The 13,469-nt window shown below is 38.0% G+C and overlaps 1 protein-coding gene and 1 non-coding gene across 2 annotated transcripts; both read right to left on the bottom strand.

The window, feature by feature from the left end:
- Nucleotides 1-69: 69 nt before the first annotated feature.
- On the bottom strand, nucleotides 70-3,066 carry LOC126670512 (signaling peptide TAXIMIN 2-like). Its single transcript, XM_050364263.2, has 2 exons — nucleotides 2,901-3,066; nucleotides 70-335 (listed from the first exon to the last, which is right to left on the bottom strand). Exons 1-2 carry the CDS (start codon nucleotides 2,996-2,998, stop codon nucleotides 212-214), a joined length of 222 nt encoding a protein of 73 aa, XP_050220220.1. The 5' UTR covers nucleotides 2,999-3,066; the 3' UTR covers nucleotides 70-211.
- A 5,548-nt stretch (nucleotides 3,067-8,614) lies between these two features.
- On the bottom strand, nucleotides 8,615-8,721 carry LOC126670811 (small nucleolar RNA R71). Its single transcript, XR_007638807.1, has one exon. It is a non-coding gene; the product is annotated as a small nucleolar RNA R71 (small nucleolar RNA).
- Nucleotides 8,722-13,469: the final 4,748 nt, after the last annotated feature.

Here is a 13,469-nt window from a genome sequence, read left to right as displayed (position 1 = left end):
AAATTGAGCTCCTACCACAGAAACTAATCAATACCTTTTATTTATTACAGCTAAAAGAGAATTTAAATCTGATAAAGGAATAACAGACTTTGAACTAAATAAACAAAAATGTGGTCTTCATCATGATCAATTAATTTATTACTTTACAAATGTTAATAATTATATACATGAACAAAACTAATTGTTAATAAAAAAAACGTTTCTACATATATCAACAAGGTATGAGATCAATAAACCATTGTATGATACTCACTGGAAGTTGCACAAGACTCATTGCTAAATTTGCAATTCCTGCACAACATATGCAACAAGGACTGATACAACTCAATACACTCCTGCCATTAAAAATAAAAACAATATTTAATTAGTTATTCTAATATAATTAATTTGTAAATTAATTAATTCTTGTATTTATTAAAGCAAAAACTACATCCGATGCAAAAAAATTCAAATCTATTAGTTCTTTGTTTGAATTTTGATTTTTTATAGGCTTATTATAATAAAGAGGCAAATTTTTACGAGTTTTGCAATTTAAACTAAAACTTTTAATTTTTGTATAGCAAATTGTATTTTGTTGTTACAATAATAACCAAATTGATGGTCAAACTTGCAACAACAAAAAATGCAAGTTTGGCTATTATTGCAACGAAAAAAAATACAATTTGACTATTATTATAAAAATTAGGCGTAATTTTTTAAAAAAATCTCACCTTGCACTTTTTCTTCGTTTATACTCTGACCTTGTTAAAACACCATTTGTACCCAATATTAGGTTTTTATGTTTCATCCCTACCCATAAGCATTAAAATTTACTCTTTTCATTTGAAAAAGAGTTTAAAATATACTCCCTCCGTCCCATTTAAGAAGGGACATATGCCATTTTTATTTGTCCCACTTAAGAAGGCCATATCGTGTTTTTTGTGCCAATTTATATGAATTTTCCTTTTTTACCCCCTTTTCTCTTTCCATAATTAATGACTAGGTTTAATTACTTAAAAACCACCCACCTTGAACTTTTTTTTCGTTTATACCCTGACGTAGAAAAAAATTCATTTATACCCCGACGTATGTGTTTATGTTTCACCTCTACCCCGAGGCATTAAATTAACCTCTTTTCATTTAGAAAAAATTTTAAAATAGTCCTTCATTTAGAGAACAATTCATTTATAATTAAACTCTAATTAACTTAGGTTAAAAATGAAGAACTATTTTAAACTTTTTTCTTAATGAAAAGAGGTTAATTTAGTGCTTCGGGGTAGAGGTGAAACATAAATACATACATCAGGGTATAAATGAATTTTTTCCTACGTCAGGGTATAAACGAAAAAAAAGTTTAAGGTGAGTGGTTTTTAAGTAATTAAGCCTTAATTACTATAAGCTTATACACAAAATACAACACTATCATAAATAGGGGTAAAATAAGAAAACACTATAGTAATTAATGCTTTCTTAATATATGTGAAAAAGTCATTTGCCCCTTCTTAAACGGGACGGAGGAAGTATTTTTTCTATTTTTAAAAATACAAATAAATCCTTAAACTTACAAAATAATCAAATACATCCAAATAATTAATTAATTTTTTTAATTTTATAAAATAAAAAAAAAATTAAAAAAAATTATTATTATTTTTAAATTTTTGTCGGAAATATTTGTTAAAAAAATTAAAAAAAATAAAATTAAAAAAATCGGAAATATTTTTTTAAAAAAAAAAAAATTATTATTATTTTTAATTTTTTGAAGAAAATGATATTTTTGTACTATTAATAATATTAATATCTAATTAGTATATAAGTTAAAAGTGAAGGATTGTTTTAAACTCTTTTTCAAATGAAAAGAGTACAATTTAGTGTTTTGGGTAGAGATGAAACATAAAAACTTAAAATTGGGTACAAATGGTGTTTTTATAAGATCAGGGTATAAACAAAAAAAAATACAAGGTGGAAGTTTTTTAAGAAATTAAGCCTAAAAATTAAAGGGTTTGGTTTAGATTGCCACAAGTCCTAAAGATTTATCTTTTTTCGCCAATAGGCCTTTTTTATATTTAGTACTCTAACTTTTTTACTATGTATCAAACAAATGATTATAGTCGTTTTTTCGTTATCGATATACTAAAAAATAAAAATAAATTCCATTTTATTTAAAAGTGTACGTCATAATAGTAAAAAAATAACAATTCTATCTATAATGATACACTTGTATTTGTGGAATTAAAATGATAACCCATATTAGTAAATTTTAAATTTATTTCTGGCTTTGCTGCTAATTCAATTATTAGAAAATAGCTAAAAATTCATATGATACACTTTTAAAAAATTGGAACACTAATCCAAAAGAAATAGTCCCTCCGTTCTTTTTTAGTTGTCCATTTAGCCAATATTGCACATACCAAGACAGTGCTTCTTTTGTCTTAATTTATAAAGAAAAATACTAATATAGCCCTATTAGTTAGTAAATGCCTTTTAAATTAAAACATAGAGTCATTTATTAGAGATGGATAAACTTGGAAGATAAGTAGTTAATATCACATGGAATTTCTAAATGCACAACTATTTGTAAATAAATAAAATTGGTTAAATGGACATTAAAAAAGAACGGAGAGAGTAAGAGTTTAAACGCTGAAATGACATATTATGAAAATGTTTAAAACCCACTAGTTTAACTATTCTTTCCTTTTTCTATGAATAGTGTAATTATTTTTTAGTTGAATAATAAAAGGTTGAGCAATATTACTTCAATTCCCAGAACTTTTTTTATGTATACAAATTCAAAAAATATATTATATTTGTGTCTATTTGCATTTTCAATACTTAATGATTAAAAAATTAAGGAATTAAATTGCATTTTCTTCTTTGAACTAAAAAAATGTAAATAAAAAAATTGTAAGGAAGAGAAGACTCACCCAATAACCCAGATAATGGCTCCAATGAGAGATAAAACCAAAGAAATGAAAGCAAATGGCAAACCTATTAAGAACCCTAAAGGCTTGCATTCTGCCATAGTTTTGATTTTTTATTCTTTTTATTTGTTTTTCTTCAAATTTTACTTTTTTAGATATGAACCAGAGCCCTTTTCGCAAATGAATAAAAAAATAACATGAAAAAAATTATGACCAGTTCTAATTATAAAAGTTTGTTCTTTTTATAGTAAATTGAATATCCATAAATCACTACTCAGAATTATCTTAGCTGAAAAATTTCATTCACTAATCTTCAAATGAAAAATTAATTTTACGATGTATTTGCAAGATATCTAAATTTTAATTTTTATACACATTCTTATCCCAAAAAATAGTATTTATAAATAAATTTATGAACTTTTTTAAAATTATAATTCTATCACGACTTTTAAAATATATTGATGTCATTGTCAATAATTATCTTTTAAAGTCTTTTACGGTTTTAAATTCCGAAAATTTAATGCTAACGTGGCTACAAGAGTTACTGATGGAGTCTACGAGCAAAATCCTCATAATGATCTTTTTCGGGTGTGAATGAAATGGATCCTCGAGACTTGATCAAGGCTTTGATGAACAAGATGGCAAAGGACCGAACTGCTGTAAAATTATCTTGAATGTAATTTTTATGTTTTTTATCATCTCGCCTTTAGGCGTGTTTTTGTTCCATTTATACCGCTTTTTTTTGTCCATGGCGTTTTACCTTTTGAGAGTTAATTTAAACTCTTTTGTCGAGTTAATCTAAACTCGTTTTCTTTTTTCTTTTTGGGCGTTTCGCCTTGGATTAATCTAAACTCCTTTTTATTTTTGGGCATTCCGCCTTAAGTTAATCTAAACTCTTTTTCTTTTTTATTTTTGGGTGTTTCTCCTTGAGTTAATATGAACTCCTTTTTAATTTTCGGCGTTTCGCCTTGAGTTAATCTAAATTTTTTTTATTATAATTTTTTTATTGGCGTTGGACCCTACTTGGAGTTTCGGGCTCCTTATTCCTTTTTGTGTTATTCATTGCATAATTTTGCAAGAATGAGAAACTTTTATTGATGTAAATAAACTTGCTTATAAAATAAAGATAATTATAACTTTAATCGGGTAGGACATAAAGTCCATACTGGAAATGTGTTATTTGTAGATTTGATTTCATTCTTCCTTCTTTTCTTTCTTTTGCTCTTGGAGGTCGAAAATTGACTCGTTGTAACACTTCTTGGCGATATTTTGGTCTTCCCTTAGTATCACCACTCCATGTTCCATTAGTATTTTCATAGCGAGTGCCCTGATGTTTGTGACTGCGGCTGATTCGTGGAGGAATGGTCTTCCCAGTATTGCGTTGTACGCCAGCTCCATGTCCTCTATGTTAAATAGGGACATGATTTTCTTGTGGATTCCTCTTTCTGGGCCAATTACGACTTTTAGTGTCACAACGGCGAGTGGGTTAATGGATGGCCCTCTGGGACTGGACAATGGGATCGGGACTCGGCGTAGTTTGGCAGCAGTTCTGCCGAGGCTGTTGTAGGCCGCATTCATCATAAGATTTACTACCCTTCCTTCATCTATGAGAATCCTCTCCATGTTCCAATTCTCAATGATAGTTGTTACTACCACTGTGTCGCTATGTCATGCCTTTAGATGATCGTAATCTTCGACATCAAAGATAACCGGGGCATGTGGGTTTCCCTGATGTTCATTACTTCTTTATTTTGCTTCTTTCTGATGGTCCAACTATTAGGGCCCCCTCCATTGATCATGTGAATTGTTCCCAAAATTTTGAACGGTCTTTCCTCATCCTTTTTCTTTGCTTTATCGTCTCGGTGTCTTTTCTCTCCTTGGTCATTACTTTTTGATTTCTTAGCGATAAACTTCCAGAGCTCGCTCGAGTCGGTCATTCTTTCTACCTCTACTTTGAGGTCTTTACATTGTGGAATTTGCAGAACTTCCTGGTGTGGAATTTGCAGAACTTCCTGGTGTCTCTGATTTCAACTTTTATCTTGGGCGGCCATTGGACATTCTTTATGTTTTCTTTTATCCACATCAGGAAATTTGTCCTACTTGTGTTGGGTAGTGTGTAGTTTTTTTCGTCGTCTCGGGGATCATTCCTTGATTCGTATATATTTTGAGGGGCGAATCATCTGTTTTATTCCGGCCTATGGCGTCTCTCATTTGTTCTGGATTTTGGTCTGTCTCTTGGTCTTTCTCTTGAGTCCTCGCTCTTCGCCTCCTTTCCTCTAATAGCCCTTCGACCCTCATCTAGCTCAAATTACTTTTGTGCTATTCACATTAAGTTCGTGAAGGTTGGTTTGTTAACTAGTAGCTTGTTACTAACTTTCCAAATCGCGTCCCCTCTCTCAGAGCTTCGGTGGCCATGTCGACGTTTAAGTTTTTAATTTTCATAGTTTGTTTGTTGAATCTTTCAATGTAGTTTCTCACTGTCTCGCCTACTTCTGGGATGCATGATCTCAGGATGTTGGAGGTTGTTTTGGTTGGGATATTGGTGAGGTACTTGTTTAGGAATTCGGTCGACAAGGCTGCAAAGTTCTTGATTGACCTCGGCTTCAATTTGTTATACCATCTTCGGGCAATTCTAGTCAGGGTAGTGGGAAAGACCCGACATAGGATTGCGTCTGAAACGCTTAACAAGCCCATTGTTGCTGAGAATCTAGACGCGTAGGCTCTCGGATCTCCTTCTCCATTGAACATCGGCAAGATGGGCATCTTCATGCTATGGGGAATTGTTTCCTCTATGATTTCGGTCGACAAGGGCGAACCATTCAACCTCAAGTCATCTATATCTAGCTCTTCGGCTTTCAGCTTCTTTAGTGTTTTTGCTATTTTTTCTGTAAGGTCTTCCTCAGCTACGTATGTGGTTTTACTTTTTTTGTGGAGATTCGGACGATTCACCCTCATCCTCCTGATTTTTCTTCTTTGATTGTGCTTTTCCAGTTTCCTTTTCTTGCCTCTTGCTTTTCGCGGGAGTATATTCCTTCTCTCTTTCCCTTCGCTCTTCTCTCCTTAAGTTAAGTCTGTTTTTGGCTTCGTCTTGGTTCTTTTTGTTCCAGGCGGCTTTCCCATGATTCGCGTCTTCTCCGTCTGCATTCCTCCTTTCCTCGTTTTCAAGGATCTCGCGTCCATCATTATTCCTTTCCGTTTAATCATTTCCCCATGTAGCTGCTTGATTATGTGGATTCCTCCCTTCAGTTTCCATTCTCTGTCGGCGTCGGCTAGACGGCATGGTGAACTGGTCGCTCAGCAACTTCATGGTTTATGCATGAGCCTTGTTTAATTTTTGGGCTTCATCAGCCATTCTGTACAGGTTAGCTAGAATGCTTCTAGCATCTTCTTCAGAAATTCGTGATAGATGATAGGAGTATTTTACTCCTATCTTTAGCGTCGTTTCCGCATGCTTTATTAACGTTTTATCACGGTTTTATGGTATTTCGTATGCCTTATTACGTGTTTTAGTATTTCAGGTACTTAGGAGCATTGCGGAAGCATTTTGGTGCAAAAGTTGAAAAAGACGACAAAAGCGATGCGGAAGCTCATTTGCAAATCTGAAAAGCTGACCCCTGGGCACTAATTGACCAATTTGGACTAGCTAGAAGCCTCAAATGAACTCGTGAATTTCATGAAAGTTAAAGTAGACGTCCTAAGCTTTCCAACGGTTCAAGAATCGACTTAATCACCGAATTACGAAGGTTTGAAGATCGAGATCCGGAGCAGAAAATGGCAGCTCGAATCGGGCTCCTCATTTAGCCCAAGGAGCTCTATCCGAGCTTGGGCTTGCTGGAATGGGGAAATCTTAGTTCAAGATGCAACAAGGCTTTATTAATTTGCTATTTTGGGCCCAACACATGTGTAAATGAATGTTTGTCTTTTTCCTTCTTTTGTAAGTACTATATAAGGGGCCTTATCTCTATTTTAGGTATAGAAGATTTTCCTAGACTTTATTCCATTAGTGTACTTTTGAATCTTCTCCTAATTTTAGAAATCCCTAAATTTTAGTCTTCTTCTTCAATAGAATTTCCAGATTTTTATATTTCCACCATTGTTGAGATCTTTGAAGCTTCATTATATGAACAAGTTTTATTTTCTATTACAACTATTATTTGTGGGTTTTTCATTTCCTTGTAAGTACTCTTTAACCATGCCTTCCATTTATCATTTTGTTAATTTAGCTCTTGGTATGTGTAACTAATCCCCCATGTTTGGGGGTTGAGATGATTTCCTTCTTGTTATGTTAATGGGTATGTTTGATTGGTTAAATGCTTGTTCTAATTCTAGTTCCTAATGCTTGTGTTAGCCTAGCTATCTAATGCTTGATTTAGTGTTTGCTTGACTCATTGAGAAATGGTTAGGTGAATAGACTTTGGAATTAGAAGCCTAGATTGTAATACCACGAGAGTGGATTAGGATTTAGGTGACCTTGAGTTTGTTGATTAATTGATGTTGGGTAATTGGTTTTGTTTAGTATCACGAGAGTGAGTTAGGCATTAATTGATTACTTGATGATTGATTTTGTCGTTCTTAGAGGCTCGAGAGAGCGGGAACGGTGCGCTAGGCACAACTCGGCCCTTGCTAGATACCAATTCATCCATTACCATGTATGCATGACCTAGGAATGATTTCAACCTCTAGACATCTTTTACTTATTGATTAAACTCGTTCTTATTTTAGTTGTTTGAATTGTTAGTTTAATTGTTTAGTTGTTTAGTGCCCATTTAGGGTTTATCTTACTTGATCTTCAACCATTGTCTATTTTGCTAAACGAATTGAATCGCAACTAAAGTTCATTCTCATCAATCGCTCTAGATTCACTCCTCGTGGGATCGATTCCGACTTCCGGATTATTACAAATTGTGCTTTTTGCTCAACAAGGTTTTGGCGCCGTTGCCGGGGAGTGACGAGTGTTTATTGATTGATTGAAATTAGTTATTGTTCGGTCGAGTTAGCTTTATTTTCTGTTTTCATCACTTTTGTTGTTTTTGCTTCTTTCCGGATTTACGCGTGGTTTGCTTGTTGTTGTTTGTGTAGGAGATCAACTATAGTGTATGCACAATACACGAAGGGCCAATCTTCCGCTAGAACCGTTTCAAGACAACCTCGGGAGATTTGAAAGAAGTGTGAGAAGGGAGAATCGTATACCCGTTATCATGGAACATGGGGATGATAACTATGAGGAGGAGCATTATCACCCTCAAGACGATGGAGTGAGGCAACATCCGCCTCCTCCACTCGATGAGAGGAATCGGCAAGAGCAACAAGGGGACAATCACCCTCAAGTTCAAGGCCATCAAGCACAAAGACAAACTTTGGGGGATTTCTTCCTCCCGGATGTGGATAATGCTACCTATGGGTGCTTTGCAAGACCGGTCACCGCGGCTACTTTTGAGATCAAGCCTAGCACGATTCAACTCCTAGAGAATCGGTGCCAATTCTTTGGGTTACCAAGTGAGGATCCGAATGAACACATAGCCAAGTTCTTGGGAGTGTTGGACACATTCAAGCTCCATAATGTCACCTCCGATCAAATCAAGCTTCGGATGTTTCCGTTCTCACTAAGAGACAAGGCTAGCTTGTGGCTTCGATCACTACCTAATGCATCAATCCACAATTGGCGGGATCTTGCTCAAGCTTTCCTTCACAAGTACTTTCCGATGGGGAGAACCGCGAAGTTGACAAAGGACATCATTGATTATTACCAATATGAGGGGGAATCTCTCTATGAAACTTGGGAGAGGTTCAAGGATCTCCAAAGGCACGTACCTCATCATCGGCTTGTAAGGGAACATGTGCTTCAAATATTCTATAATGGTTTGGGTGAGATCACAAGATCTACCATTGATTCGGCCGCGGGAGGTTCTTTGATGCAAAAGACGCTTGATGAGGCTAATGAGTTGATTGAAAAATTGGCTATGGTGAGTAGCACTTGGTCCTCGGAAAGGAGAAGACCACCGGCTCAAAAGGAATTAATGACACTTGACCAATCTAAGGAGTTTGAAGCGATGAAAGCCATGAATGCCTCTTTACAAAGTCAAGTTGATGCCTTGAAGAAGCAACTGGGTCCACAGAATGCTCCGGTTGCATATGTCCAAGTAGGTTGTGAGCATTGCGGAGATTTCAATCATGGAAGTAATGAGTGTTATGCCACGGGTCAAACTTGGAGCGAACAAGTGAATTATGTGGGAGGTCAACGCCAAGGGAATGATCCTTACTCGAATACCTATAATCCGGGGTGGAGAAACCATCCTAACTTCGGATGGAGGAATCAAGAGGGCCAAGGCAATGTGCAAGCAAATCAACAAGCGGGTCCTAGTTTCCAAGGAGGAAATAGGCCCCAACAACAAGGTCCTTATCAAGGCCCTTATCATAACCATCAAGGGCAAGGAAACAACTATGGTGGTAGACCTCAACACCCTCCGGGATTCCAACCACAAAAGAATACGGATGAGGGAAATGTGCTTTCCAAAGTGCTAGAGAAGTTAGAGAAAATGGAGCAAAGGGAGAAGAATCAAGCTTCTACTATCCATCATTTGGAAACTCAAATTTCTCAAATGGCAATTTCGCTTCAAGGAAGACCTCAAGGAGGGTTGCCATCCACTACGGAAAACAGCCCTAGAGAGCAAGTTAAGGCGGTAGAGCTCCGAAGCGGGAGAAACCTTGAGAAAGCCAATGGGAAGAAGCATGTTGTTGAGGAGGATGAGCCTCAAGTGGTTGTTGATGTAGCAAGCTCAAGCCAAGAACTACCAATAGAATGTGAGGAAGTGGTTATCGAGGTTGAAGAGCCCTATGTGAGGCCACCGCCGCCGCCACCGTTTGTACCACCGGTTCCATTCACAAGCCGGTTAAGGAAAGCTCAAGGGAACGAAAAATTTCACAAGTTCCTTGAGATTTTCAAGAAATTGCAAATCAATCTAAGCTTGGCGGATGCACTTCGGGAGATGCCCCAATATGCAAAATTCTTGAAAGATATAATTATGAACAAGCGTAGTTGGGAGCAAGGTGGGACAATACCGCTCACGGAGCATTGTAGTTCCATAATCAAAAGCAACTTACCGATAAAGCTTAAGGATCCAGGGAGTTTTTCTATACCTTGCACTATAGGAAATATGAATGCTATAAATTGCTTGTGTGATCTTGGGGCAAGTATTAACTTGATGCCATTGTTTCTTTTTAGGTCTTTGTTTGGTGATCAACCGGTAAAGCGCACCTCGATGGTATTGCAACTTGCCGATCACTCTCTCAAAAAGCCGTATGGGATAGTGGAAGACGTGCTCGTTAAAGTGGATAAATTCATCTTTCCGGTGGATTTTGTGATCCTAGACTATGCGGTAGATAAAGAATGTCCTATGATTCTTGGTCGCCCTTTTATGAACACCGGGCGTGCTCTCATTGATGTTCATGCCGGCAAGCTCACCTTGAGAATTGATGAGGAAAGTGTGGAGTTTGATATGAAGAGAGTGATGCGGAATGCCATCGAGGAGGAGGATTGCATGAGAATTGATGTGATTGATGAGATTGTGGAAGAGCAACTCAGGGAGAATGTGCAATTGTTGAACGAAGCAAAGAGGGTAGAAATTCGTCCTCAACAAATCTCTCAAGTTTCGTTTCATTCCGAGTTGGGAGAAGATGAATATACTAGCGAGGATGAACCGAAGCCGGAAAGTTTAAATAAGAGCAATGGTGTGACTCCACCATCTTCGGAGTTGCCCCCGAAAGTTGAAATGAAGCCGCTTCCTCCACACCACCGTTATACTTTTGTTGGGGAGAATGAGACCTTGCCGATAATCATCTCAAACAAGCTCTCTAAGGATCAAGAAAGGAAGGTTGTGCAAGTGGTGAAAGAGCACATGTTAGCAATGGGTTGGCAAATCTCCGACATTCGAGGAATAAGTCCTCAAATTGTGATGCATAAGATTAATCTCGAAGACGAGTCAAAGAAGTCGGCTCAAAGGCAACGAAGATTGAATCCGAAAATAAAGGAGGTAGTGCACAAAGAGATCGTCAAGCTCCTCGATGCCGGAATAATCTATCCGATTTCGGATAGTGAGTGGGTTAGCCCCATTCAATGTGTTCCTAAAAAGGGCGGTATGACAATGGTGGAGAGTGAAAAAGGAGAGCAAATCTCCACAAGGACGGTAACCGGTTGGCGAGTATGCATCGATTATCGGAAGCTCAATGAGGTAACCCGAAAAGATCATTTTCCGCTACCATTTATCGATCAAATGTTAGAAAGGGTAGCGGGACACAAGTTTTATTGTTTCCTTGATGGGTACTCCGGTTACAATCAAATATTAATCCTCCCGGAAGATCAAGAGAAGACAACCTTCACATGCCCCTACGGTACCTTTGCATACCGGCGAATGCCCTTCGGACTATTTAACGCACCCGCCACATTTCAAAGATGTATGACCTCAATCTTCAACGATATGATTGAAGACATTATGGAGGTGTTCATGGATGACTTCTCCGTGTTTGGCGATTCGTTCGATGGGTGTTTAGCGAATCTAAGGCGGGTTTTAGCACGATGTGTGGAGACAAATTTAGTGCTAAATTGGGAAAAGTGCCACTTCATGGTGGATGAAGGCATTGTACTCGGGCATAGGATATCGGAGGCGGGAATTGAAGTGGATAGGGCAAAAACGGCGGTTATTGAAAAACTAGTCGCTCCGACTACGGTCAAAGGAGTTCGGGCATTTTTGGGCCACGCGGGTTTTTACCGGCGATTCATTAAGGATTTTTCGTCGATTGCTCGACCTTTGACAAGTTTGCTAGTAAAAGATGCGTCGTTTGACTTCACAAGGGATTGTCAAGATGCTTTTGAGAAGCTAAAGTTGGCACTTGTGACCGCTCCCATTATTTCATCTCCGGATTGGAGTTTGCCTTTTGAGCTAATGTGTGATGCTAGTGACCAAGCATTGGGTTGCGTGTTGGGGCAAAGAAAGGACAAGCGGGTGCATGTGATCTACTACGCTAGTAGAACTATGGCGGGAGCACAACTCAACTATACCACTACCGAAAAGGAGATGTTGGCGGTTGTCTTTGCTCTCGACAAGTTTAGACAATATTTGCTTGGGTCGAAATGCATCATATACACCGATCATGCCGCTTTACGGTATCTATTCACTAAGCAAGATGCAAAGCCAAGGCTCATTCGCTGGATTCTTCTCATGCAAGAGTTCGATGTAGAAATCCGAGACAAGAAGGGTACGGAGAATGTGGTGGCGGATCACCTTTCGAGATTCGAGAATCCGGAACCAATTCCTATTGGTGTGGAGATTAATGAGCGGTTTCCGGACGAAACGCTTATGGTGATTCGGGAAGTGGAGACACCATGGTATGCCGATTTTGCAAATTACCTCTCATCGGGAGTCATGCCTCCGGACTTGACATCCCACAAAAGGAAGAAGTTCTTATCCGATGTTAAAAGGTACTTGTGGGATGAACCTTTCTTGTTTAAAATATGTGGTGATGGAATGTTGAGACGATGTGTGTCCTTGGGGGAAATGATGCCCATTTTGAGTTCATGTCATGAGACCGGACATTATGGTTCGGCTAGAACCGCCGCTAGAGTGCTTGAGAGCGGGTTCTTTTGGCCAACTTTATTTCGTGATGCCAAAGAGTTTGTTGACCATTGTGATCGGTGCCAACGTGTAGGCAACATCTCAAAAAGAGACGAGATGCCGTTGACTTCGGTTCAAGAAGTGGAAATATTTGATGTATGGGGTATAGATTTCATGGGGCCTTTTCCGGTTTCATTCAAAAACCAATACATTTTGGTATGTGTGGATTATGTTTCGAAATGGGTAGAAGCGGAGGCTTTGCCCACTAATGATGCTAAAGTGGTGTTGAGTTTTCTTAAGCGGCTAGTGAATCGGTTTGGGACTCCTAGAGTGGTTATTAGTGACGGTGGTTCGCATTTTTGCAATCGGCAATTTCAAGCTCTTATGAGGAAGTACAATGTGCATCACCGGGTCGCCACACCCTATCACCCCCAAACGAGTGGCCAAGTTGAGGTTTCGAACCGTGAATTGAAAAGAATTCTCGAGAAGACGGTGAATGGATCCCGGAAAGATTGGTCTTTGAAATTGGATGATGCATTGTGGGCGTATAGGACGGCCTACAAAACTCCACTCGGTATGTCACCATTCCGTATTGTTTATGGGAAGGCGTGTCATCTTCCTCTAGAACTTGAGCATAGAGCGTATTGGGCTATTAAGAAGTTGAACTTTGACTTCAAGAAGGCGGGGGAAAGAGATTGCTTCAATTGAATGAGTTAGATGAATTTCGATTCATGGCATATGAGAATGCCAAGCTCTATAAGGAGAAAACGAAGCGATGGCATGATGCTCACATCACCCCAAAGGTTTTAGAGGTTGGTTCGTTTGTACTTCTTTACAATTCACGCTTGCGGTTGTTTCCGGGAAAATTGAAATCTCGTTGGAGTGGCCCATTCAAAATCCGGAATGTGGCGAATCACGGTGCGGTGGAATTGGAGAATTCCAAGGGTGAAACTTTCAAGGTTAA

The sequence above is a fragment of the Mercurialis annua genome, linkage group LG2 (assembly GCF_937616625.2).
Source record: "Mercurialis annua linkage group LG2, ddMerAnnu1.2, whole genome shotgun sequence".
NCBI lineage: Eukaryota > Viridiplantae > Streptophyta > Magnoliopsida > Malpighiales > Euphorbiaceae > Mercurialis > Mercurialis annua.
This window is presented reverse-complemented; position numbering and strand designations above follow the sequence as displayed.

Coding starts and splice junctions, on each gene's coding strand:
- LOC126670512 (XM_050364263.2), bottom strand. CDS start 2,998: ATGGCAGAATGCAAGCCTTTAGGGTTCTTAATAGGTTTGCCATTTGCT. Junction 336..2,900: donor GCCATTATCTGGGTTATTGG/GTGAGTCTTCTC, acceptor TTTTAATGGCAG/GAGTGTATTGAGTTGTATCA.